The sequence below is a fragment of the Symphodus melops genome (assembly GCF_947650265.1).
Source record: "Symphodus melops genome assembly, chromosome: 4".
Lineage (NCBI taxonomy): Eukaryota > Metazoa > Chordata > Actinopteri > Labriformes > Labridae > Symphodus > Symphodus melops.
Genome location: NC_136694.1, coordinates 11,436,767 through 11,463,271, shown reverse-complemented (window position 1 = coordinate 11,463,271; position 26,505 = coordinate 11,436,767). Strand labels below are relative to the sequence as shown.

The following is a 26,505-nucleotide window of genomic DNA, read 5'->3' as shown; positions in this document are numbered from 1 at the left end:
CCACAAGTCAGAGACCATCACTTTGTGTCTAAAATCTGTAATCTTAATTTTGAGAGTTGGTGAAAACAAATGATTCACAATCAATACTATTCTAATTTCACAAAGCCCTAACTAAGCAATGGAGTCTCCTATTGCCTGTCAATTTTATGTTTTCTTTTTTTTTTTTTTTCTATAATATTTAACATAATGCTTGATTTGAAACATCCCCTGGCATCTTTTCTTGTTGTACTTTTTGTATTAGTATTATTTCTGTGTTCATGTTCTGTTTTAGAACAACATACTATGAAATAAAGCATAGATTTTTCTTTATTTAGACATTTTGACAGCAATCAACGCGAGCTGGAAGCGTGCAACATCACGTGAGAACATGCGTCGTGACGTCATGCGGAAGCGATTCAGTAAAGATGGCAGCGTCCTTGACAGGCATGTTTTGATTCCTGTCAAGAGTCGAAGATGTTAAACGGAGACGATTTCACCAGTTTGACGGCGAACGGGAGGAGATTTTGAGAGCGGAAGATGGAGAGACGAGAGTTTGTCACGTCCCTTGTGGTAAGGTGGCACTTTAGTACAAAATGACGTTAAAACAATACTTCACACAACAATCTTTAATGTTACTGTTTATAATGAACATGTAGCTCTTCGTGTTTAAAGACTATAACACCACAGGAGGTGAAGTCGTCTTCATACAAGCCAGAAAGAAGGAACATATATCTTTACAGAAAAGCCTGACTATAACTCTGCTCTATCATCATCGATGTAGTAGGATTTATCCTCCTCTTGGCTCACAGAGTCACTGTAGGCTAGACTCGAGCTTCACAATTACATAAGAATAACTATAATGTGTGTTTAGATGGACGGGCTGCCCGGGCTGCCCGATGTACTGCCCTCCATCAAGGAAGTCTACAAAGTATAAACTTCTGTTAATCTAAACCTTTTCTTAAAGATAAGAGCATCTGTGTGTGCAGGAGCTGCTGTCTCTACAGATTAAACAAACAGAACAGAACAGATACAGCTCTTTTTGATTTGACACATTAAGAGTTATTGTTCTTCTCCATGTTGTGGTATTCTGGCCCAAGAGGGAGTTTTACAAACACGACTGACTTACAGTAAACACAAATAATGTTTATTCCATGTCTAAAACGGTGACTGTTAGGAGAGAACTAAACCAAAGTTCATCCCGAAGCAGATGCATTAATACCAATGCTTCAGCGTGCCTCATTTGTCCTTTAGTTCTGACATGAGCTGATGAGCTGATAGCAAATGCAATGAAAGTCAAGGTGTTGAAAGATCATGACGTCATATCAGGGACCGTAAATATTATTATAAATATTATTATTATTCTGCAAAGAGAGTAAAATAATATACAAGTATACAAAAGCAACATTATAAGTTTCAAACTTTAAGCAGGCTTTGATGAATTATTGACCCATAATTAACCAATAAAGACCAGGAGAGGTCAGACTAATAGACGAGAGACAACACCTTTTTTTTTAAATTGAATTTCTTGAAATTATTATGTTAAATTTATACTTAAATATCAGAACGAAATATTGCAGGCCAATTTTTTATGGTACTACCTAAAATATGCATTTAAATGCTTTGCATTTTCAAATACATGATGAGATAAACTATGATGCATTGTGAAAGATTTAACCAGTATATTTAAGCAAATTGAGCTCAAGTGTAGCATGTCTGAACTGAAGAAAGTCTGAGCTGTAAAATTACTGTGTAGGTTCTCAGTCCATTTGGAGAACCATGGGCTTCTGCATAAAGCAGTATTATAATAACACATTTATATAACATTATTATTTATTGGTATTTTACTGAAAGTAATGTGAGCTTTTTCTGTTACTTAAAGTTTGGCTGTATTTTGGTGGTACAGTTTGTCTTAAATATTTTGACCTCATTATTATCAACATTAATCCAAACAGCATCATCAGATGTAGGTTTTCAGTGATAAAAGCTCTGACAAATCCACTGTCCACTGCTCCCTGAAACTGACAAACAAAGCTAAACGCTAGCTGCTGATCTATGGGTGAGCATGGTTGAGCTTTTAGAAGCTACAGAGACGCATATTACCACCAGGAGTCGCTGTAAACAAAAGTTGAGCTGAGGGGAGGGTGAATATACATTTGACACAAATCAGGTTGCTTAAAACCCGACTTTGATTTATTTATTGTATTTCTCTTTGGATGCTTGATTTGTTTGATCTGTCTCAAAACTTTCAGTGTTGTGTTTACAACATACAGCTGTGCCCCACATGGCTCATCAAATCAACCCACATATAAGTAAAAGGTCTGAGTGTATCTTCTTTCACTGGTGTTACAGAGTGTGTATCCCCACATAAGGTCTGACAAAGTGTTTGTCTCTGCAGGCAGGAGGCTGTGCAGGGATGTGTGTGGATTTGACCCTCTTCCCCCTGGACACTATTAAGACAAGGCTGCAGAGTCAGCAGGGCTTCTACAAGGCAGGGGGCTTCAGGGGCATCTACGCCGGAGTCCCATCTGCTGCTGTCGGCTCCTTCCCAAACGGTATGACAGTCAATGTGATGATACATGTGTCTTATGAAGCTTCAAGGTGCACATGCAAACGCAAAAAAATCCAACTGCCTCACCTCCAGGTTGGCAGATTGAAAATATCTAACACTTTGGTGTCTGATTTAACACAGTAAAGCATCCAAATAACTTTACAATGTGTGATCGAAAACACAACCAGACGACTGTTTGGACGGCTTGGCAGGCAGACTTTAGTGTGTAAGATGAAAGATAATGATGAGCTAAAGAAAAGCAGAACAGTACATGGCTTGAGACGGTCTACACAACAGTTACTCTGATTGAGTATTCTGATTGGACAAGAGGCATTCTACGAGTGCTGATACAGAGTACACCAACACTGGGACTTTCTCAATATATCTCACAGTGTTCTGAAAACATTACACCGATATAACAGCAGACAGCTTCTTCAGTGCAAGGCCTGTCCTGACTCACAGTAATGCAGCACAGGAATCCGTCATGTTCTGAATTAGGTTTGAGTTTGAAAGCTTTTACCATTCTGACAATGAACCAAATTGCACAAAACTACAAAAGAACCATGCATGTGCTACTTCTACACAGCCTCCAGATGCAGGGCTGAATTATTGCTGAATCAGAGGTTTGTAAGAAGTGCCATGCACATTTAAAGTGATTAAAGCCTGTTTTTTCTTTTCTTTTCCGAGGTCTATCACATCCCTGATTTAGAGTTACTGGTTAATACTTCACTGTATTGAATAATTTAGTATCTTATACAGCTGAAGTTGTTTGTATGAACTTCTCAGAGAGAGACTGATAACGAGGAGGTAATCGACTCCTACGTAGTTTGTATCCAATCTGCTCACAAACTCGACTCTCTCGCACGATGTATTTCTTCAACTATTGGGAGAAACTACTCTTGTCACTCTTAACTTTCCCTCTTGTACATACAGAAGCAGACACACAGGCACACACAAGCGTCCAACACCTCAGTGTCTCCCTTGTCAGTGGTAGTGAGGGATATTAATTGCTGTATGCTGGTTGACTAATGGGCCTTAAATGGCTGTGGTTCTGCTTGGTTTCAGCCGCTGCTTTCTTTGTCACCTACGACTGCACAAAGTCCCTGCTCGGCGCCAGAGGAGTGCTCGCAGCACCACACTTAGCACCTGTCACTCATATGCTGGCCGCCTCCCTGGGAGAAATAGTAAGTTTTGCCTGTCTTTCATTCTCCCAACTTTTGATTTAGCACTTTTAGATTTCCACTGTTGTTTTACTTCTTCCAGTAATCCTCGAATTTCACATTTGTTCGTGTACGCCTTATTTGACTTCAACTGTTCCTTCAGTGAGAGGGCCAGCTGCCTCAAGCACATCTTCTTGCTCTTCCATGAACTCATTCTTCCCTCTTTATTTGCTCCCCTCTTCTGTTTGTACAAAAATGAACACCACTGGCATGTCCTTTTATTGCCTTTCTAATTTAACAGACAACTATGCAAGAAGGCAGCAGGGGAGGAGGGGAAGTATGTTCTTTTGGCTCTGGACCCCAGAGTCCAGCTGGTTGAGTTAAAAGAGCTTCCTCAGGACTGCCCCAGCATTTCCCCCACAAGCTGGGTAAATAAGATCTCATTACTGCCTATTGACTCATCTACTTTCCCAGCTCAGGCCCCTAGACTCTGCCAATTTAGTCTGGGGAATTCAGGCTTGAAACCAACAAGGAACGGTGCAATTTCCTCAGCCCATCCTCTCCAAATCACTCACACGGAACTGTAGAGTCTGAGCCATATGGGGGCCAGGCATACTTACATTGGCATGAAAGAAAGGTAGACTTAGATAGGGGGTATGGAAAGAGGGACACCCCCTGCTATACCACTGTGGCTTTCTGCAAAATACTAGGTTTTCAGTATTCATGGCTTTTGGATGGATGTGATTTCGACAAGTTTTGCATGTTTATGAAATGGGATTATTCCACATGGATGTTCCTCTTGCTGAAGTTTGTCTAAGTCTTGGTGTCTCATTTGTTGATAGAAAAACATATAGTATTAGAGTATGTGTCGAATAAGACGTACTGAATACAAAGATGTTATACAGATGTTATACATCAATACAAATGTCTCTTATCTTCAGCTGTCACAGTTTTATCAATGATGAAGGTGATTATTGCGTACGTATTGTAATCTCTGCGTCTTTCCACTTTTTGGCTACTGTGTCGACGTGAGGGTAAAAGGTGAACCTGAGGATGCGGCTCCCTTTTTAACCCCTTCCCCGCTGTTCTGGATTTGAGCACATCAAAGGCGTAAAAATCCTCGGCGTAGAGCTGCGCGGGCAGGGGGGCGAGATCCCACTGCATTCTGGCAACTGGATACGTCTTGTTCAAAGCGAGTAATCTTCAGGCTTAGCCATGAAAGGCCTTACTCTAGTGCTGCCCCCGAGTGCTACCCAGGGTCTCTACGCCTGCACTGTGATGCAACCACTACCACATATGATGCTTTTTCTCCTCCAGCGTTGCTAATGATTTGCAATTAAAAGTTATTGCACTGGAGTGCTCACATAAGCTTGACTTAGTTCTGGCCAAGACGCTGCATAAACTCATTAAGTGTAATGCTAAAAGGTTTTATTGATTAATGGATTAGTTTATTCAGCATGATTCTTCTGCTTTTTTTTTTAATGCAACCATTACTCTCTTGAGTTCTTCTCAGGCTCCTTAAAGAAGACGACACTCTCCCCCTGCTGCCTCTCTGAATCTACGTCGTAACTTTAAAGTTTTATTTTCTCATATTTCCTGGTGAGAAATAGATTGATCCAGATATGTTGCTTGCTTTTATTTTGGAAACATTTGAACCATCCAGAAGCTCTTTCCCCATTGATCTTCCCCCCTCTGCTTTACATGTTCATTGTTCTGCTCAGCCAGACATGGTGTTAATCTGTTGCTCTTCCTTCTACTTTGTCCTTTTGTCAGTGGATGCAGCAGAGTGAGGGAAGGCTTTGACACATGCAAGAATAAGCAACTCGTTATTTGTTGCAGGTCCGATTATTCCACTCCACTCCTTCATGAGCACACAATCTTTTCCATAGGTTTGCATTAATTTTTTTATTTTTTAAACCAAGTGTTCTTCTAGCGCTGCAGCATTCACCACAGACGCTTTATAGTACTTGCTAATCTCATCCCCAGAGTCTCCCTCTGTGGATGATGTGCTTGACTTGGCACCAGACTTTAAGAGTCTATTAACATTGGACCAGAGGGAGTTATAGCCCAGAATTTATACTGTGCATAGTACGAGATGGGAATTGAAAAAGAGGAAAGACAACACCCTAAACACAATCTAATCTTTTATATAATCTTAAACAGTCAAGCTTTTGGTCTGATGCCCATTAAGGGCTAGAAGAGAGCAGCGTCACCTGTCTATTATTTAATTCCAAACTACGGCCCTTCATTTAATTTTTTGTCACAGGAGGAGGTGAGTTTGGATTTAGCAGCTTTAACGGAGACATTATATTATTTCTGCAATGTCACAACTTTGGCCTTTCCTGAATAAATCCCCTTAATGTTCGGGGATATATGTGAACAGGGTGTGATAGGAGAACAGAGATGCAGACGCAGATGCACAAGATGCTGAGAGAAAGACCTCCACAGGTTTAAGACAGTGAGAGAAATCTGCCCAGCCTGAGGCGTCCTGGTATTTGTTCGACTGTGGTTTTGGGACGCTCCTATAAAGAATGTGTAAGCTGATGGCGTCTGTCAGGCTCTAGCAGGCTGTTATCCAGCCATTAGATCAGATTTATCTTCATTCCCATTCGCCCGACGTTTGCCCTGAAAGCTCATTTGTCAAGGCCAGGCGGCGGGCTTCTCTCGCATCCATAAACCCCCCTCAGCACCGCCAACATCTCAACACCACACGTCTATGGGAGGATGTACTGGAAAATACAGGGCGACGTGACAAGATAGCAGCACAGCGAGAAGAAGGGTGCAAGAGGGAGGAGTTTTAGAGGTTGAAACTGGCAGCCACTTTCCACTGGCACTCAGAAATAATCCACGCATCGCCGATCAAGGAGCGCCGCGCTCTGTGATTTATTGGCTGTTGTTTCAAATTTAGAGACACACGGTGTCCTCAGCTCTTCCCCTTTCTTTATGACCCCTTTCATTACCTCCTTTCCTTCCTTTGTGTAGAAACGTCATTCCAACCTGTGTTGGTACTAGGATACATTTACAGGATTGGGCATTTAAATGAAAACAGGGAATTGTAGGGATTCTGGTTTTAGAACAATTGTTGGTTCATGCTGTATTTCAGGGAAGGAGATGTTGTAGTTTTTGGTCTACACTGTTCCAGTATACTCTTAGCCAAAGGAGATGTATTATTATGTTGTACTGTATTATTGGGGTGGCTGGGCACAGTGGCACAGTCTGTCATTGCTCAACTAGAAAATCACGGGTTCGATCCCCAGCTATCCTTAGGCAAGAGACTAATCCCCAAATTGCTCCTGCTGTTCTGCCAGCAGTGTATGAAGGAGTGTGCATGGAATAGTACTGAAGGCGGTTTGGCACTTCATACACAGAAGCACTGCTTGTCTGAATGTAGTGTGACTCGGTAAATGTGACACGTTGTGTAAGGAGCATTTTGATTCGTCAGAAGACTAGAAAAGCCAAATGTATTCACCATTTACTGCAACGCTCTCCTTTGACAGATTGCCTGTTTACTTTCCTACTGCTGTATATTTTTTTAAAAGGAAAAGTAAATCAGTATTATTTCACACTTGTGTCAGCCCTTTGGTGTTCTTTCCGGTGCCGTATGGTAATCCTGATCCTCTTTGAGCGACAACTCTGACCATGATGTACCAAAGGAGGGGGAGATGTAATGATCAATCTGCTGATTGATTCACCAGCTAGGCTGATAATGTGCTGAGAGTCTGCAGTGCCATACCTTGTTGTTTAGAGGCCAGCGCTGGAAATTGAAAACACGCTCTGTCATTTGGATAAACAACAACAGGCCAAGGGAAAGTGAGGGCCTCCAATCACGGGCAGACAGCTTCCTAATTAACGACACTCGACGAATACAGCAGCTTGTAAATAAAGATGAATGGGACAGGAATTTAAAAGCTTGCCAATGGGTTTATAATAAGTTTACAGGCGAGACGAAAGCATTGAGAATGAAGGGCATGAAAAACATGGAACAAACAGACGTCCGTCATCCAGATAGTGCCTCCTCTAAACGTGAGGTAGCAAGCCTGATTTGTTGAGGGACACCTTCCATTCTTTGATTCTGTCTATTGAGAATCTTGCAGCATACTCCACTATTTTATCCACCCTTTTGAATTCCCAGCCTCACACCGCCCTGATTCATCACCATTGTCCCCCCCCCACACTTTGCTGTTTTCTGAGATCTAAAATGGCCTCGAAGGTTGCACACTCTATCCTCTCTCCAATCAACACCGTCTCCCCCACGCCGAGGCTTGCAAATTACTCCCAAATAAACAATGTCCCTAATTTATTTGGTATAATCTCTGGCTCATTCTGCCTTCCCCTCTGCAGTGACAGGAGAGGAAAGGCCGTCTCAACTCGAGGCCCCACATCCAATTACGTCAGTAATTACTTGTCATAGCCACTTTCTTTCTATTTAGCCGCCTTAGTCTGGTCCTTTGGAGAATTGGCTGGGGGGAAAACATGATGTACAATGTATTATAAATGGTTACTTGACCAAAGGGAGGGTAAATGAGATCTGTGAGATGGATGCAGCAAGCTCAGTTATAACAGGGAGTAGAGGGTGGCGAACGTTTGGCCACTTGGTGGTACTGTTGCTCTGTGATTAAGATGAAAGTAGACGATATGCACGCTCACCTGAAATACCCAACATGTTTGTTTGAGTCCTTTTTATAGACACGTATTCAAGTCTGTTGTATGTGCTCTTATACTCTGGGAATCAGGTTTGCCTGCTCTTTGTGCATTGAAAAAGAGCGAGACCTTCCATTTGTCGTGACAACAATTGGACAGTAAAGGTCAAAACATAGCTGAGGAATACACTTTATGTATAATCAATAGTTAGAGCTCTTTTCAGCTCAGTCTGATTTCTCTTGACTTTCAGCTTACTTATCCTTTCCGTGCTCCACATATATTCCCCATTCTTGCTCATTAGGTGTCCTTGGCGTCTCATGGCGCAGACCACAGAAAGGACAAGTGGCTGACAGAAGTGACGTCTGCAGCAAGCCTTTTCATCTGAAGAGTACGCAAATAGTGTCGGACCCTCCAGGGCCCATCGTCTCTTAAACTCTGTTCTGGCAAAAGAAGAAAAAAAAGAAAAGAAAAGCTCAATCAGTACGTTGGATTTCTGAATAGAGGGCAGGAAACAGGAGAAGATGCATTATCTTGTCTTTGTTGGAGCGACTTGATGCGCTTTTCTTTTTTTTTTTTTGTGCTCACCCCACATTACGGTGCTTTTGGCGGTGGTGGCACCAGAGAACTGGCACTTGTATGAGTTGGGGGGGGGGGGGGGGGGGGGGGGCTTACCAATCGCTCTGTGAGATTGCCCGCCGTTAGCAGGTAGTTCCACACTGGTGCAGGGTAATGGGAAATCCAGTTGCCAGGTGGGCAGCGGTATACCTTCCTGCCTACCTTTAGTGCTGCGGTAGTTATGAAGCATAAATATTCATGTCCATCTCCACTAGCTGCTCGGAGTCCATTTTTCTGTTGACATATGGTGCAGTCGTTGGAAGTTGAAGCTGGGCGTGTGTGAATGAGTGTGATGGGAGAACGTGTTTTTCCCCCTGTTACTCAGCTGTCATGTCTGTTGTGTGTTTTATTGTGTTTATTGGCTAAATTGCATGCTAGCTAAAACACTTTCAGCCGCTAAATTTCTATCACTGTTGCTCTCTCCATCTTGTAGGTGGCGTGTCTGATCCGGGTGCCCACGGAGGTGGTCAAACAGAGAGCCCAGGCGTCTCCGTCTTCCAGCACTTACCGCGTGCTGCTGGCCACACTCAGGGAAGAGGTACAGAGGCTTCATACAACTTTGAACTTTTTGTTGGTCGTTTTGACCTGCAAAGTGTGATATACACATTCCATTTGTGTTAGGGACATGGCTAAATAATTTGAAAACCACATCAGATACTTCTGAAGGCTGGTGCGAGAGCTGCTTTATAATATATGAAACTATCTCTGAAACCAACCAAGAAAGAGCCAGCATTCGTGGTTGAAGCGTATGGATAAGAATTCAAAATGAACACCTTCTATCTGTGAGACGAGCATTGATTTTCATCTGGCTGTGTACGTCAGGAACAAGGAGGGCTTGAGATCGAAGTCTAAACTCTGCTTCTTTCTAAATTTCAAACACGTTAAGAGGCCATGAATGACCATCAATGCCTTCTGAAAGTAAAAAAAGAATGCTGCCAGAAACAGCTGCCATAATCCCCTTTATGATAAATATGAGTTGGAATGAGATTGTTTGACCCTTTTGACCTTTAGTTGTATTGGAGGACACTTACCCTAACCCAGGTATCAGCATATTTCTCAATGAGTGACATAAAGATCAGAAAAGTGCTAAATAGGACTGAACTTTACGAACATTGAAATATTTACATGTTTTGATACGTAATGTCACAGATTATTTGCATACTAATGCTGTTGTGATTATTAAAGAAAATTACTGATTGATTTTGATCTGCAGCACAGAAATGTATCACGCTTAAAAAAAAGACTTTAACTTTCTAAACACTTTGAAAAACAAGCAATACATGAAACTAAACTATACATATATGATAATGATAAATAAATACAAAAAATACAGCTTTGTTTTTGTGGTATTTTTGATGTACTGTTGTGGCCAAAAATGTAACAACGAACACTTTGAAACATTTAGCACACATGACAGAACCTATATGGACGCACGGTCACCATCTCCAGGACCGTGTGTGTTGAACTTAGAAAGCCAGAAATCATCATTGAAATAGAAACCGTGCTTGTGTCTGTAGTGGTGACATTGTTGTCTCTGAACAGGGGGTCCGCGGCTTGTACAGAGGATATGGCAGTACGGTTCTCAGAGAGGTAAGATTCACTCGTATTTCTGTCTGTGTGATCTCAGGTGATATGAAAGTGATCAAAACCAAAATGACAACCAATGACGCGTGTGATCGAACATGCTGCACATACGTCTGTCTCTGCTCGCGGTCGCTCTCAGGAAATTACAAAGCGCATCTCACAGACTCTATCGAATTCAATTTGAAGACTTTATACTAAAGACCATTACTGGACTCCTTAAAGTCTGTGAAGTGAATTCTGTTTGATTGGCTGCACGAATATTGAGGCTTTCCACTCTTCTGACTGAAGACATTTTAATTTCTCTCGGGCTTTATTGAGGCTGGAAATATTGATTTACAGTTTTTTTTTTCTTCACTTTCATTTCATTCAATTACTGGAGCAAGATGCTCTCCTTCCTATGTGAAGTACATCTGATTAATTAATGCAATTAGTTGTGTTATAAATGCAAAACAAAAACAGGATAAATGAGCACTGGGCTGCACTCCCTTGATGGCCGCTCACCTTTTTTTAATGAAAAGATGCTCTACTTCTTTGATTCATGATCGTCTGCTTAATTGCTCTTGCAGTGCATGATAATACAAACGGATTGTTGCAAAAGCTGTATAGATCTCATCCTCTATTCCCTCCCCTCGTGCCTAATGAGCTTCGATAAAAGTGGAAAAGAGAAAAGAAAAGCAGGGAAGGAGAAATAAGTATATGAAGGTGACACTTGTCTTTCCATCCTTTTCTTTTGGGGAGGTGGGTGAGAGTGTAATCTAGTCCCCTCTGCTGTGCTAGCCTGTACTTATTTTCTGCCTCACTAAACTGATGTTATTCACGCAAATTCCATCTGGACAGCCGGGGAAAAAAGGACAACAAGACACTGTGATTTCTCCGAGGGGCTCTGAATAAATGAATACATTTGGAGGCTTGCGCATGGCCTGTGTGCATACTAACACCGGTAGATGAAACGTAACGGTGGCGGCGGGGATTTGGGGCGCGGCAACGGCAAGTGATGCTCCGCTGTGATTGGCTTTGACGCGTGTCAGGAAGGTAATTCATTTTCTCTCGGCCTCCTTCGCTATCCGCACATCTCCTTCCTTCAACCAAGCGACCCTGTCAGGATAAGTTTGTTTATGTTGTATGGTGTCGCATCCCTCCCCTCGCTATAGCCCATTAATTGGAGGCCTTCTTAGTGATGTATGTTCAGACGGGCTCAGAGGACATTTCTTTCGGCCATCTTTTCACATTTGTGAATTGTGACGTGTGGTCTTAAAACTGAACTGGACCTAAAAGGTGGAGTTGAATTATTACTGACCCACAAAATCTATACTGACCGAAGAATGTGATAAAACTGATGGTTGCGTTCACGCAGCACGCTCCAACAATGCCCCTGATGTTATTTTTTAAAAAAAGATACGGGTCCATGTTTGTCCCAACCACATTAATCTGGACTTGTCTAAACTCTTTTGAAATATTAATATCGAGGTGTTTGCTGAGTTGGCACTTTTGGGTTTTAGCTGAGTAGAGCATGAACTCTTGGAGATTCACATCGTTGAATAAAACTGCTCTGTGAAAAATGACTTCGTAAGCTTTCAGAAAAGTTTTTAATTAAAATCTGCAAACTAGTTTGTTTTTTTTTCTTCCTGATTTCAAGTCGGCCGTTTAAGTTGACTCAGTGTTTATTTATGTTCACTTTAAGAATATTTGGTTACCTCAGACTCCTCTTCAAATTTAATGTAAACTCTGATATATTTCATCATCTGCCTGTCATATGGACATGATCCCTTACTTCAAGCTTTAACTGGACTCCCCAAGTGTCTCATTTATATAGTACCCCTTTTTACCACTAGATGGCCTGCTAAGATTAGGCCTGCCTCGATGTTCTTACCCGACATCTCCTTTCAGCCCTCTCCTACTCCTTCTCTGCTTCTCTCCCCGTTCTCTGGTCTCGCCACTTTCCCATTTCACCAATCCAGCTTTATGACATTTACACACAGCTTCACTGCAGTAAAAATGAATGCTTTTTCTTATTGTATGCCTTTTTATTTTTTTCTAATCGGAAGACCTGTGAGGTGATCTTTGATTTGATCTTCACTGAGCCTGAGATGGGTTATGTTTATAACGTCATTTAGTAAGATGGTGGCCAGTGGAAGACTGTACATCATCTGATTGAGTACAGCATACAGTGACGACTCTACTTTAGACCTTTAACCTTCTCAGTCTGATGTCCACTTTATGGAAATCCTTTTTTCCTCACATGTGCAAGATGGAAAGGACACAGACAAGAAAGGTCATTAAGGCTGAATGGTCTACCTATGAAAATGTGTTCCTGCTCTTCCCTTCACAGAGGCTATTTATACATTTTTTCTTTAGCCAGCGTCTGAATCAGCCTTTTAAAGTTTCCCCACCCAAACAGCTGGGACCTGGCAACCGGAGGTACAGGATCTGGCTGTAGGAATTATGAAACACCTCTCGCTCCGCACCTCTGCTTCCTCTTCAGCCCTCTCTTCTCCAATCCCTGGTTGATCCTGTCTCTGCTCCCTCAATCAGGCTGTAAGGAAAGACTTGCTGACTTGGTCTTTAACTGGTACCAACAGGCCAGATTACATCTCTCCAACTCTGAGATTTCGGCGCTTACATCCTGGTCAGAACTGATCTCACAGATTTTAATGATCAGTTTCGACAGTACGTCTTTGGATGACCTTTGAGCTAAAGATAGGTGACAAACGGAGGGAAAAACCAACGTATGTGTCAGGTTTGAGTCAGGTGTTGTGTCGTCAGATTGTCCAAGTTTCTGAAACCATGTTGGAAAAAAAGCACACAATTGTGACTCAATTCACTTCATTGGTGGTTTATTTCTTTTTTTCAGAATCAATTAGTCTATTAATTGTTATATTCATAGTTGAAGTTATCGTTTGGTCCATATACTGACATAATGAAAAATGCTCGTCTCAATTCTTTGTTGTTCTTTGTATTTTTATTTTTTTAATTTTTTTAACCAGAATAAGAGTCTTCAAAATAAAGTTTGTTTGGTTTCATGAAATGGCAAAACCCCCTTAAAATTTTCTTAGTGAAGTACAGTCTTTTTTTTTTTTTTGCTTTCAAGGAATACATGAAAATGAATTTTCCACCTCCCGATAATCCATTAATTTTAACCTTTTAATTCAAAGGTTAGTTTGCCTTTTTGTTCGGCATTCGGTAAGTGAAACCAGATTCAGTCAGAAAAAGGTCAAACTGGTGGTGAGTTTGCATGCTTCGGCGTATAACAGATGCAACTCTTTCACAGCTCAGTTGTTTGTACGAAAAGTACGCCGGTTCTGCTTCCACTGCTGGGATGCTTTGGTTTAAACTGTTTTAACAGGCGTGCAGCACAGCAGAGCACAGCTGACCCCTGCATAGCCCTTCTTCTTTTTTTTTTTTTTTTTTTTTTTTCGGGAATAGAGCCACTTTTCTCCGTCTGTGACGCAGGTTCAAACGGGAGAGGAGAGGGGAATCGCTCTCATATCCTGTCTCTGGGTGCACTGATCCACAGAGGCTCATGTTTATACACCCTCATATGACTGAGGCAGAGCAGAAAGAGAGACGTGAGACAGAGCAAAGGGGGGGGGGGGAGCAGAAGGTGTTTATTTTCCCTCACATATGTAAAGACAGAATTTTTTTGAACACGTGTGAGGGAGCAAAGATTTCCTCTATCTTTGTGTTCAGAGCTGAATCTTGTTAGAGCAACAGCCATTAGTCTCTCAAACATCATGTAACTATATATAACTGGCTTCACCACCTTTTATAAAAAGCAGGACTGGGTAAATGAAAAGGACATGTGACACAAATGCACTGTAAAAAATTAAACCAAGATAAATGTTAAACGTAATGTCTACCAGTGAAAAGACTGATCCACTTACTGATCCACCTGTTCATGTTAGATTTTTGGCCTGCAGAGTAATTTCCAGTTTGTAGCTGTTTGCAATTACACCATTTTTTTCATCATCGTCTTCAAGCCAACAGAATAACTAAGAGAACAGAGCGTTGGCTTCATAGTGTTTAAAGATGGAGCTGAACGGTTTGAAAAGTGTGAGCTGTGTGTGTGCTCCCTTATCTGTTTACACTGTGATCAGTGAGTAGAGTCAGAGACCTGAGAGAACCTGTTGACCTCTGTAGGGCTGACCCTTGACATGCCTTGACCTCTGGAAGGGTGCATGTATCTGTTTCTGTGATATGGTAAAGCAACACCAGGGTGTCAGCCATCTTGGATTCGAATCCAGCGCCACATCTTACGACCAGGCAATATAGAGGAGGGGTGAGAGCTGCAGGCTAACTTATCATACACGTCACACCAAAATGGGATTTTGCCATAATTTATATATAAACAAGATGACCATCGAAGGCACCAAATGCCTCTAAAAAAAATTAAAGTTAGGGCAGGTTTAATGTATTTAATTACTTGTTTGATGTTTCACCTCTTATGAGGCTTCATGTCTTTGTTTCCTCTTCAAGCTGTCCGGCATCACACTGCTGTTAGCTTCTTCTTTTATCCCACTGTCAACTTCCTTGGCCAATTGACTTCTGTCCATGTTAGCCTCATTCACGTCCACGATGAGGAGTCAGGAGGTGAGAAGAGGTGAGGGAAAAATGCTGGTGAAATGTGTTAATGTCTGTGGTATGTGTTAATAACAGGATTATTTGCACTAAAACAATTGATATTTAGCCCCTGTGCTTTGGGGCGACAATTGACTTAGGTATTGATATTTAGTTCATACTCTTACAAAGGTACGAACAACTTTCAAGTCATGTTTGAGCAGTTAGTCTCATTTTGTTGTGTGTTTTCACATTAAGCGTTGTAACAGTATTTATCTGTTTGACAAATCTCTATTCTTCTGCAAGTTTAAGTTATGGAATATCATTTTGAAATTACTCACCATATTGGAGTTGCTTGCAGGTCAGGATAACCCTTGTTAGAAGAGTGATGGTCTTCTTTAGCTGCAGAAAGCGATTCCTCTTCGTCACTGAATGATCTTTATCACTTTACCACACATGTCACTCTAGGGATTAATGCTTTTACTCCCACCGCCACTCTGGATGATGGATGGATGGGCTTCTTGGCCGCATCTGTCATTCACATTAGTATAGTTGTGGAGATACAACTGTATCTATACATTTCTTTTTTCGGTGGTCCATTAACATATGGCTATATTAAATCCCCGCATACATCTATTTGTTCTGGGGGTTGATTTTGGCAAAGTGGCCTTTTGCTACAAATCTGACTAAACCTCAGTGACCTTCCTGAGATCAACATGCTGTTTTTAATGGCTTCTACAGCCCCATGTGCTTCAGGAGTTAGCTGCCATGCTGTCTGACCCCCATGTGTGCTTGGTCTTCGGTGCAGACTTGGCAAGGGGACAATACGGGGCTTTCTGTGCTTCCCGGTTTAAGATGATGCATTGGGAGTCCTTGCCACTAAGAGCCCATGGATCACACACTTATGTTAAGTATGCATTTCCCCTCCGAGCTCTTCAATCCACTCAAAAATCTATCACTGTGGCTATGATTCTAAATGCAGCGATTCTATGTTTTTCGTGCGGAGACTTATTACCAATATCTGCTGCCAGGCATATTTCCAGGAAAAAAATGCACTGTTGTTTTAGCTGTGCAACCATTTCTTTTATTCCTCTCCCACCTGCTGTATGAGTAAATGCTGCGGACATGTTCGTCAATAATCTGTGTGCCTCTCCAGGTCCGGGGGATTTATTTGCTGCCCACAACTTAATGCATATTTGTCTCGATGCGAGGAGCAGAAAAAAAAAAAAAAAACCAAACCCAAAAACTCTGGCTCGCCACATGTGTTTCGAATAACACACACGGCCATGACGGCTTGGCAAGGAGCTGAGGCCGGGAGGTGGGTGGGGAATTAGGTCTGAGATGGAGGGGTAAGGGACAGCAGCGGTTTGGATGTCCTTTGGAAGGAAATAAGTGTCAAGACTAGGCTCCTGTATGTGGGAATCTGTTGCCACTACCCATGATTGAATGTGACGCATTATTCCCCCGACAGCACTACTTGTTTAACTTGGACACCTGTTGCACTCCAGTTCTGCATTAAAGTGACATAATACTTTAACTGGCTGATTACCTTAATACCCATCTCAGTCAATCAGCCTGTTATAAAGTCACTATAAGAAGCATTTACATGACTCAGTTATGTCCACTCTAAATAACAGTTAGGTCTTATTTACACTATATTTTGAAGTGACAGGAGAGAGTGAGAGTCCAGGGAGTGGAAGGGGAATAAATCTGTGCTGTGCTCAAGCCAGACGTGGGGAAGCACCCTGTAATTACAGCACCATTTCTCTTTCATGAGAAGCATCCATGCACATCTCTCTCCTGTTCTCCTCTCCTTTCCAAAACCAGCAGCCTCATCTCTCATTCTGTGGATTCGCAGTGATGTTCAGTGATGTTCAGTTACATGAAGCCTGTGACCACTTGTGAATTTCATTGGTTTTTGGTATGTAAATCTTTTATGACTCACAGGAGGAGTTGCACTTTTCAGTGTCACAAGGCGGTGGTTGTGAAGTTTTTTTGTTGCATAAGTGCCCCTTTTTTCCCCAGACAGTTATTTGAGGTCCCCCCAAACACACACACACGCACACGCACACACACGCACACACACACACACACACACACACACACACACACACACACGCACACGCACACGCACATGCCTGTCCCTCCTGTTTCTGCTACCACAACCATGATCCCACTAGCAGGAGTGCTTAACAAAAGCGTCTGGAACAAACCACCTGAAGGTCAGGGGTCAGGCTGTGATGTCACTGCTTAATGTCAAATTGAAAAAATAGCAATATGAAGTGGCACTGAAAAACTCTCGCCTCATACAATCCTGGCAGAACTTAGTGGTTCAAACCAATAAATCAACACTCATTCACAACAGTCCAGGCTGGAGGTGTGTTCAATGTAAAGCTATGGATTGATGGACTAACACACCCTGCCACTGATGTCATTTGTCATTGATTGTTTTGTTTTTCATTCTTGATCTGAAGGAAACAATATTATATAAATTGTGCACGTTTGATGTTAACAATGTATAGGTCTTCACAAACAAGCTCTCTTTTAGTACAAGACCATTTGTTCTCTCCAGCACATCAACTAGAGTAGTCCAGTTATTAAAGTAATGGTCAAAGACTACCTGTCAGCATCTGGGATCAAGGGAGGGCAACAGTGATTGGTTACATTGTTTGATAGTTGATTGATTGGTTCACCAATCCTGATATTGTGACAAACCTTATTTATTTGTATTTCTTTTTCAACTTTTTTTATAACTTTAGTTATTTTCCTGAATTTGCAAGTTGTATTTAAAGAACTTGAAATTATTGAAATATTGCATGGATTGCTTTGAAATTTGTTTTGGATCTAAGAGGAGAGCAAATTAGTTTTAGACCTTTAAGCAGGTCAAACTTTCAATTATCAAAGACATGTTTTAACATTGAAAGGATGTTTCTGTTACTGTTTTCACAGTAATGTCCTGTTTTGACTAAAAAAATAATTCCTTTTCTTCAACCCAAACACCCGGAAGACACTCAAAATAGATGACATTTCCATTAACCTTTGGCATATTGATGCAAGTGCTTAAAATTCTACATTTCCTACTGTTGTTCAACATAACTTGAGAAAAAAAAATCAACTCTGAAATTGGAAAAGTTGTGCTGACTCGGTGTCAGCAGTTATTACTACTACAATGACAATGAGTACCAACCATACAACTCACATCGTCAAAACACAATTCTTTACCCGTTGTAACAATACATCCACTGTTTCAACTTTCACAGAAATGGAAGTGCTGGACTAAATAAGTCATTGGAGGTTTTTTTTTCATTTGCAGAGCCAAAGATTAAATGTTGGCCCAGTGGCTGTAAAGACAAGCTCAAAAACATGGTGGAGTAGTTTAGATGTCGTACATAAAGACCTCGCGTTTTTATAAGTCAATAATGAGAGCATTATGTTATGCAGCCTGTTGTCAAGGCCAATAACGGGCTGATTAAGTCCATGCATGGTTCATCTGACTAACTCATCTTTGTGTGTATGTGTCTATGTTTGTGTTGAAGTGGTCGTGTCTGTGCCAGTATGCACTTTCTGTTCTTTCAAGCTGTGTTACGACTGCTCCTATCTGATTCCCAGCTGATAAGAACGTTTGTGTCGGTGAGAAACGGGACGAAACATCTCAGCCGCAGTGACTCTGATCTGTGTTTTTATTGCTTTGAGCAATACTCTCAGAAAGTGTGTGTGTGCGTGTGTGACGCAAAGCAGCGACACGTGCAAGAGATCTTTACACCTGTCCAATCACCTGCAAAACACACAGCAAGCAAAAGTGCAATTTGTGGATCTGACCACGCACTTAATTTCTCTTTGTGTGGGCTCTCAGAGTCCGTCAGGTCACAACAGGTCACATGATCCGTCGAACAAAAACAACACGTCACATGAATTTCTGTGTGTGTGCGTGCGTGGGTGCGTGTGTGCGTGTGTACGTGTGCGTGCCAATGAAGTTTCCTTTGTAAGCTCCAAAAGACTGAGGTACAAGTCCTTTTATTTCAGCCATCAGCGTCGGGTTATGTCCAATGCTAATGCTGGGGGCGGCCATGTTGAATTAACCAGCACTGATTTAAATGTTATGTTATGTTGTCATGGTGATAGAATGTTTGGGAAAAATAAAGAGATAAAAGTGTCTTCTGGAACTTGTGACTCCAAAGCCATTTAGAATCTTATTAATACCAGCTCTGACCAGAAGCCTCTTCAGTTCACGGATCAAGTCTGAGACGAACAGTTCACAAAGTCATTCTGAGACGAACAGTTCACAAAGTCATTCAGAGACGAACAGTTCACAGAGTCATTCTGAGAAACAACACTATCGAATAGACTCGTCCACAGCAACCTACATCTAAGACCCTGTTTCACCAACAAACAGTCATGCAGCACAACAGATCCCAGCGCAGGGAAGCTGAAACTTCCAGTCAAAGGAGGGAAGAAGAGAACTGGGAAAACGAGTGTGATCCCCATCCCCCATCAATTCTGGGAAAGCCAATGGACTCGCAGATGGTTGCAGACCTGAGGACCGAACTGAATCGGGTGGAAACCAATCTGAAAAAGGAGAAGTCCCGACGGCTGGAGTGCGAAAAAGAGAACAGGACGCTGAGAGACAAAATGAAGCACCTGAAGCAGGAGGAGAAAGACTCCAGAAACCTCCAGATCATCAAGGAGTTGGAGGAAAAGTTGAAGGTAGAGAAAGCGAACAAGCTGGAGTGCCAACAAGAGAACAAGACTCTGAAAGATGAAATCGAGCAGCTGAAGCTGGAAATAGACTTGCGTGATTACTTTGCTAAACCCAAGAAGGAGTCAAGTCAGACACTGCAGAAAAAGGCGGAAGAAAGGGAGGCCCAGTGGTTGAGGATTGAGAGCTTCCAGAAGGAACTGGAGGAGATCAAGCTTCAAGCTGAGAGTCTTGAGCTATCTTCCAAACCGGCAGCAGAGGAGGACTCCCTGGTGCAGGAGACAGAGGGCATCAAAGAAGAGGTCCTGAGGGATGAAGTGTTAAAGAGCAGCTGCCTTGACCTGTCCTCTGGACTCAAAGAACAGCAGGAGACAAGTCAGGCGCTGCAGAAGAAGGTAGACGACCTACCAAAACAAGAGAAAGCCCAACTGTTGAGGGCTGAGAGCCTCCAGAAGGAAGTGGAGGAGCTCAGGCTTCAACCTGAGGTTGAGCTGTCCACTAAACCGGCAGCAGAAGACAAAAAACTGTGCGAGCAAGAGAAGATCTCTACTTGGAGGAAGATCAAGAAAGCCTTCACTCCAAGAAGTCGTCGCCAATACAAGCGTCAGAAAAAAACAGATTCTGCTCCGTAGGTGACCACCTCAGCCTCTCCATCATCTCCCCAACCTCCAGCTCCCCCGACACACCGGCTGTAACAGGCAAAGCAGGCACAGTGGGGACATGTAGAGTCCTGACAGTCTGAAGCCGGCTGCTTTCTGCCCGTCAGGACTTGACCTGTTCACTCTGGGTCTGCGTGGGTTTTTTTCTCCGGGACGCTCCGGTTAATTCCCACACATAAATTCAGACTTAATTAAAGATTTGGCACAAATTTCAATACAAGTTTGATTAATAATTTAAAAAAAGATGTGAAATAAGAATTCTTTCTATATTTTAACAGAGGAAGGTCTCTAAATGCATTTTGAACAAAACAGAGTACACAATGTTTTTACATTTACTTTGTTCAGAAAACATCTTTGGAAGCTGAGCTTTATTTAAATACTGTGTGGATGAAGACATGAACTAATCACACCTATTCAGTCCCATCGCAATAATTCTCGCAAATTCAACCAATCCCCGCGATTTCTGGGCGACCTTGCAATTTTGTCAAATTACCGCAACTTTTCTGCAAGTTTGAACAATCAAAATAATTTTCCCCGCAACTTTCACCAATCAGAGTAGTCCCCCACGAAAACGGCGAGCTATACGTCACTAAAGTTTAGTGACCACGGACCAAACTCACTTCCTGTTTATCTGCACTCAGGAGAGTGAGTATGAAGCGCTGCAGGTCAGTCTTGTCTCCATGACAACAGTTTGTGGACAACGTGCCGCTGTGTAGCTGACACTGCTCCGTCACTTTTTACTGCACGTTTAATATTTGAGATAATATTTTGAACCCAGCAAACACGGAGTGTGCGTGTGTGTGTGTGTGTGTGTGTGTGTGTGTGTGTGTCACTTGTTCACTGTTGCCTGAGACTTGAATAATACTTTTATTTATTTACATGCATAAATGATTGCTACCGCTGCATTGACTGGTGGTGCCCAGTTTAACGTGAGCCACTTTGCTTTCTTCTTTAATTAATGATTATACAATCAGTTTAAAAGGCAAGTTTTGAATACACAACAACTTGACTAAAGTGACATTTTGTGTAACTGCCTGGACCAGACTTTCTGACTGTAATTAGTAGCTAACGTATGCTAGCTAGCTGTTGGTGGTATAACAACATGTTTGTTCTCACACTCACTTGATTAGTAGTGAACTGCTCTTGTTGTGTTCTTTAAAACAATCATGCTGTGTTGTGGTGGCAACAAAACTCCTCAAGAAAAGTCCTTTATACTGCTGTCCCCAATAAATTCTGACAGAAATATGCAGCCCATTTTAAAGTTAACTACACCCATTATATGTTGGTTTGGTTGATTAGAGCAATGTGCTCCATGTTGGCGGAGTTTACCCAGCTTGTCTGTTTGCAGCTGGCTGTGTCACTTTTTATTTTTATTTTAAGCGCTCTCGTTGATTTTCTGCCGACCGAGGCTTCATGGTGTTTCCCCAGTGTCTGCAGTTTATATAAATAACTTTGCTTCTCCTGCTGTTGCTTTCAGTTTGTCTTAGAAAGTTGATTAAAGTGCCACTCCAGCCCACATTCAGTGATTTAGCCTGGACCTCAACAACTGAATACAATTTGTTTATCCTATTCATTCAAATTTTTTTCAGTTCACTGTTGGCACAATTTGGCAAAAAAATGTTTCCTAAAAAAACCCAAAGATAAATAAAGATTGCTCCTGCCTCCTAAAACTTTCTAAGTAGAAGTAGTTGTTTTCTCAGTTAGGGAAGACAATGCCCTGCCCTGCTGTCTTCCAACAACTAGTAAGTTTTCATGTTCTTCCATTGACAGACTTTTCCCCAAAATAGAGCTGATGATACAGTTTTTTTATACAGTTATTTTTGATTCACAGACTTTGTAAGATGCTAATACGTAATACTCCTAAGATACAGTTTTCAAAAGTTGCCAAAGTAACTTTTTTCTGACAGGATGGTTAATTTTAGGGGCGGCAGTAGCTCAGTCCGTAGGGACTTGGGTTGAGAACAGGAGGGTCGCCAGTTCAAGTCCCAATGTTGACCAAAATATGGTATATTTTATATGGTATTCTGGTATTGGACTGGTGGCTTTGTTTGCATACCACCTGATGCTTGTTATCACATTTTATGCAATATTCAAGGCCTATACTTTACTATACAATACTAAAACTTATAATGTAATGTATGGGAAACACTTTAAATCCAAATGTAAAATCTAAGCAATTTTGAAAAGGTTATGTCTGTTAGGTCTTCTGCCAAGTTAAGATACCAAACATTCCTGTCGGTTCAATGATCATTTGCATGTGAGAAATGTTCTGCTCTGAACGCTCCTCAACCAGCTGTGCAGCTGGGCTAACTGCCCCACCAACCTCTCCCATGAACACTGCACCAACACATTTTCCCCCAGTCCACTCTCCCACGCCTGACTCGTATAGCCTCAGCCAGATCCTCAGGCGGCCATACATCTCTCTTCCTGTCAGCAGCTAATTGGTTGGCCCTCAGGGCATCCTGTGTCACACCACACCACCATTCATTGGCTAATGCACCCTGCCACTGATGTCATCTGTCATAGGCCATGACTGATCCAAAGTGGCGTGTTTTTAACCCATTCAAAGTCTTCATACATAAATACACTATATGTTAAATGGCATGTTTTCATTTTTTCTTCTACTGTTAGATGTTAAAAAAATAAGAGTGTGAGCAAACACAGACTTGTATGTTTGTACCCGGAGTTTTACCACTTCAGGTCACATGTCCTTGCTCTTGCATACACTGATATGTGAGCATCATGCTGTATAACGTCAGTTTTTTGAAGTTTGGTGAAGCATCACGTGTTTGTATATAGTCTACAGAAGTTTTCATTTTCCCCTATATGCCTGTGCAGCTGTATCAGGTGTCCATTTTGAAGCAACAAGCTGCACACAGGTGGGAGGAAGAAAAAATCACCGGCACAACATAAATATTATTCAGAGTTTCTGGGAAGTATTTCTCTCATGTCGATGGAATTGCTGTCTTGAATCTTTGCCAGCACACTGTTTCTCCCCACCACCTCCTCTCCTCCTTCTTTTCCTCCTCTCCCCGTGTCTCCCCCTCTAACGCTGAACAAGTCTTAATTTGTCGGGGAATATTACTGCCTTGTGCCTCCATTCGCTGGCGCTGAGGAGGCCTACAGGAACATGGGCCAGCTGCGATTTGATTTGCTCGCAGTAGATGTGCCGGCTCTCAAACTTCTCCCCGAGTTTGGCTTGTTTAAACATACACTCACACGCCGCACTGCCCGTGGCATTCAAAACTGTCAGGTGGAATTCTTCAGCAAGTGCACTCACTCTTGTTGTAGTTGTTGCAACAACGAGGAGCGGGAAAGGTATGGAATGAGTGATGGCTAGCTGCTCGAGGCAGAACACTCCTCACTGTTTGACTTAAAGGGACCTCGCTCACACTGCAGGATGTGCACAACTGCAAGTCCTCCGGCACCCCCCTAATCTGTGACAAATGTAGGTGTAGAGAAGCTGCACTGAGCACACTGTGTGTTATAGGTTTAGCTTTGGATAGGCGTATGATTTGTGTGAAGGGTGCCTCAGGGTATGGTAGAGACAGGTGTGTGTGTGTGTGTGTGTGTGTGTGTGTGTGTGTGTGTGTGTGTGTGTGTGTGTGTGTGTGTGTGTGTGTGTGTGTGTGTGTGTGTGTGTGTGTGTGTGTGTGTGTGTGTGTGTGTGTGTGTGTGTGTGTGTGTGTGTGTGTGTGTGTGTGTGTGTGTGTGTGTGTGTGTGTGTGTGTGTGTGTGTGTGTGTGTGTGTGTGTGTGTGTGTGTGTGTGTGTGTGTGTGTGTGTGTGTGTGTGTGTGTGTGTGTGTGTGTGTGTGTGTGTGTGTGTGTGTGTGTGTGTGTGTGTGTGTGTGTGTGTGTACTTAGATTGAGACAGCATATGGGGGTCTGTTTTCTGTTATTGGGAGAGCAGTTCTTGGCTTCCACTAACCAGCACTATATAACCACCAAGAGGGAAGAAATCCAACCTTCTGTCTCTCCAGCTTTCTCTCTCTCTCTCTCTCTCTCTCTCCCCGGCACTCTCAGGTTCCCCCTCCTCCCCCTCCTCCTCCCCCTCCTCGTCGCTCCCTCAGGCCTCTCTTATGAAGTGAGAGAGGCCAAACACAGGCCTGCAGTGCCGGATCAGGCTCCTTCTATCGATTGACTTTATTTATGTGTTTGTTTACTTATTTAAAAGGCCCTGAACCCCTCTGTCCCTGAGGGGTACTTATGTGCCACACACACACACACACAAACTATCTTTCTTACTGGACTGTGCACATACTAATTCCCTGTGTGTGTCTATGTTTAGTCAGGGGTTTTTTGCCGCGTCACTGTTGGGTGTAACGTATGTTGTCACTGCAGTGACTAGGTGTTACATTAGCGCACACGTCTCGGGTCATGTGTTTAGAAAAACAACAAAGTGCCTGCTCGCAAAAGGAGTGCGTTTAAAACAAGGATAATGTTTCATTTTTAGAAGTTAGCAGGCTAGATATTGCTGGATTAAGTATTGGTTTCCAATAAAACACGATTCTTCCTTTAGTCTTTGCAGAAATGTTTAAATTCATCATATACCAAAGACCTGGTATGGTCGTATCATTTTCAAGATAAAAACAATCTTGCAATGAAAACATAAGATGGCATCTTCATCTGATTCATCATTTTACTTCGATTTGCTCTGACACTAAAGAAGTGCACAGAAGTGTCTGTCTTCTTCCAATCACAAACATATCAGCCAAAGTTATTTCAGGGGAATTGTTACTAACTCACCATACAGCGTACAGTAGAGCTGTGGGAAATGCAACATGCACGCTTCTCACATATCCGTCTTATTTTATTAAAGAAGCACTAAACTTCATGCAGCAGTGTTGTTTGTGTGTGCTCTATGTTTGAAGCTGTGCAGTTGTCGATTTTTAGTGTGTGTGCGTGTGTGTGCGTGTGTGTGCGTGTGTGTGCGTGTGCTCTGACACACAAACGGGTCTGTCTTCATGCTGCAGACGGTGCCTTTGGAAGACTTGGCACGGTTGCGTTCGGAGGTGTCTAACACCACCTGCCTCCCTGCTTTGATTAATGACTTCATCAAATTTCAGCATATTAAAATCTGATCTCTGTCTGTTTGTTATCAGTGTGTCACCACACATGGATCCTCATCATACTTTTCTTGACACACAGCAGATGGAATGTGGGTGTGTCTGACTCTTTGTGTGTGTGTGACTTTGGCAAGTGAATCTAGCTTGCAGCCCTGTTGCATTAACAGGTAATAAATGTGGACTTAGACTCAGGGCTATGCTCTGCTGTGTGAGTGTGTGTGTGTGTGTTTGTGTCTTCACATGCTTTTAAAGTGATTCCTCACTTTGAATAAAGCTGCTGTTGATCGTTTCAACATCCAACTCCCATCTGCTTTCTTTTAAAAGTGCCTTTTCTCCCCAGCTATTCCACCTTCTAACTTTTCTATCATAGGAAAAAATCATGTTTTCACTTGTTGGACTCTTACATGTTAGTGTTGCACACTACTGTAAACAATATTCGGGTTAGCAGTATTGTACCACGGAAAACAGAGTATCGAATTGCAAAGAAAAAGCTGACACTGGACCTTTTGTGATGCTTTTTAGAAGCCATAAAAAAGACTGCAAAGGACTAAAATATCCATTTAACCATCAGGTTAAATGGATATGAAGACCTTTTCTGTTGGCTTGACTTGTGATCTTCAGTGACTCATCATTCCTTAACTTGACTTCTTAAACATAAAAAAGGATCCATTGTTTGTTTTATTTTGCATGTAAATTGAATCTGAGAGAAAAGTCCAAATCCTCGGGTTAAGAAGGTTTTGCCAAATGGATTTGGCTCGGACAATCAGAATCCAAAATGAAGTGAGCATCCAAAAGGCCTCTCTGGCTCATGAATCATTTGTACTTTTGCTCATTTGCTCCACATCTGGTGAGGAGAACAGAGCAACATGTCTACTCTAAGATGTTGGGTTAGAGATTGCACCACAGTGCCTTGACTGAGTTAAAGTGTGACTGGTGGTTTTCTGAATACTGTTATTTGTGTCTAGAATTTCATAATATACTGTAGCTGTAAAATGTTGGAGG

The 26,505-nt window shown here is 42.2% G+C and overlaps 1 protein-coding gene across 1 annotated transcript in view; it reads left to right on the top strand.

Annotated features, from left to right (window-relative positions):
- Positions 1 to 366: 366 nt before the first annotated feature.
- slc25a26 (solute carrier family 25 member 26) overlaps positions 367 to 26,505 on the top strand; it is a 53,823-nt gene continuing 27,684 nt past the window's right edge. Inside the window, exons 1-5 of the mRNA XM_079341292.1 lie at positions 367 to 549; positions 2,375 to 2,531; positions 3,593 to 3,711; positions 9,377 to 9,481; positions 10,486 to 10,533. Of these exons, the coding sequence (XP_079197418.1) occupies positions 517 to 549; positions 2,375 to 2,531; positions 3,593 to 3,711; positions 9,377 to 9,481; positions 10,486 to 10,533 (462 nt within the window). The 5' untranslated portion in view covers positions 367 to 516. The remainder of the gene's footprint in view (positions 550 to 2,374; positions 2,532 to 3,592; positions 3,712 to 9,376; positions 9,482 to 10,485; positions 10,534 to 26,505) is intronic.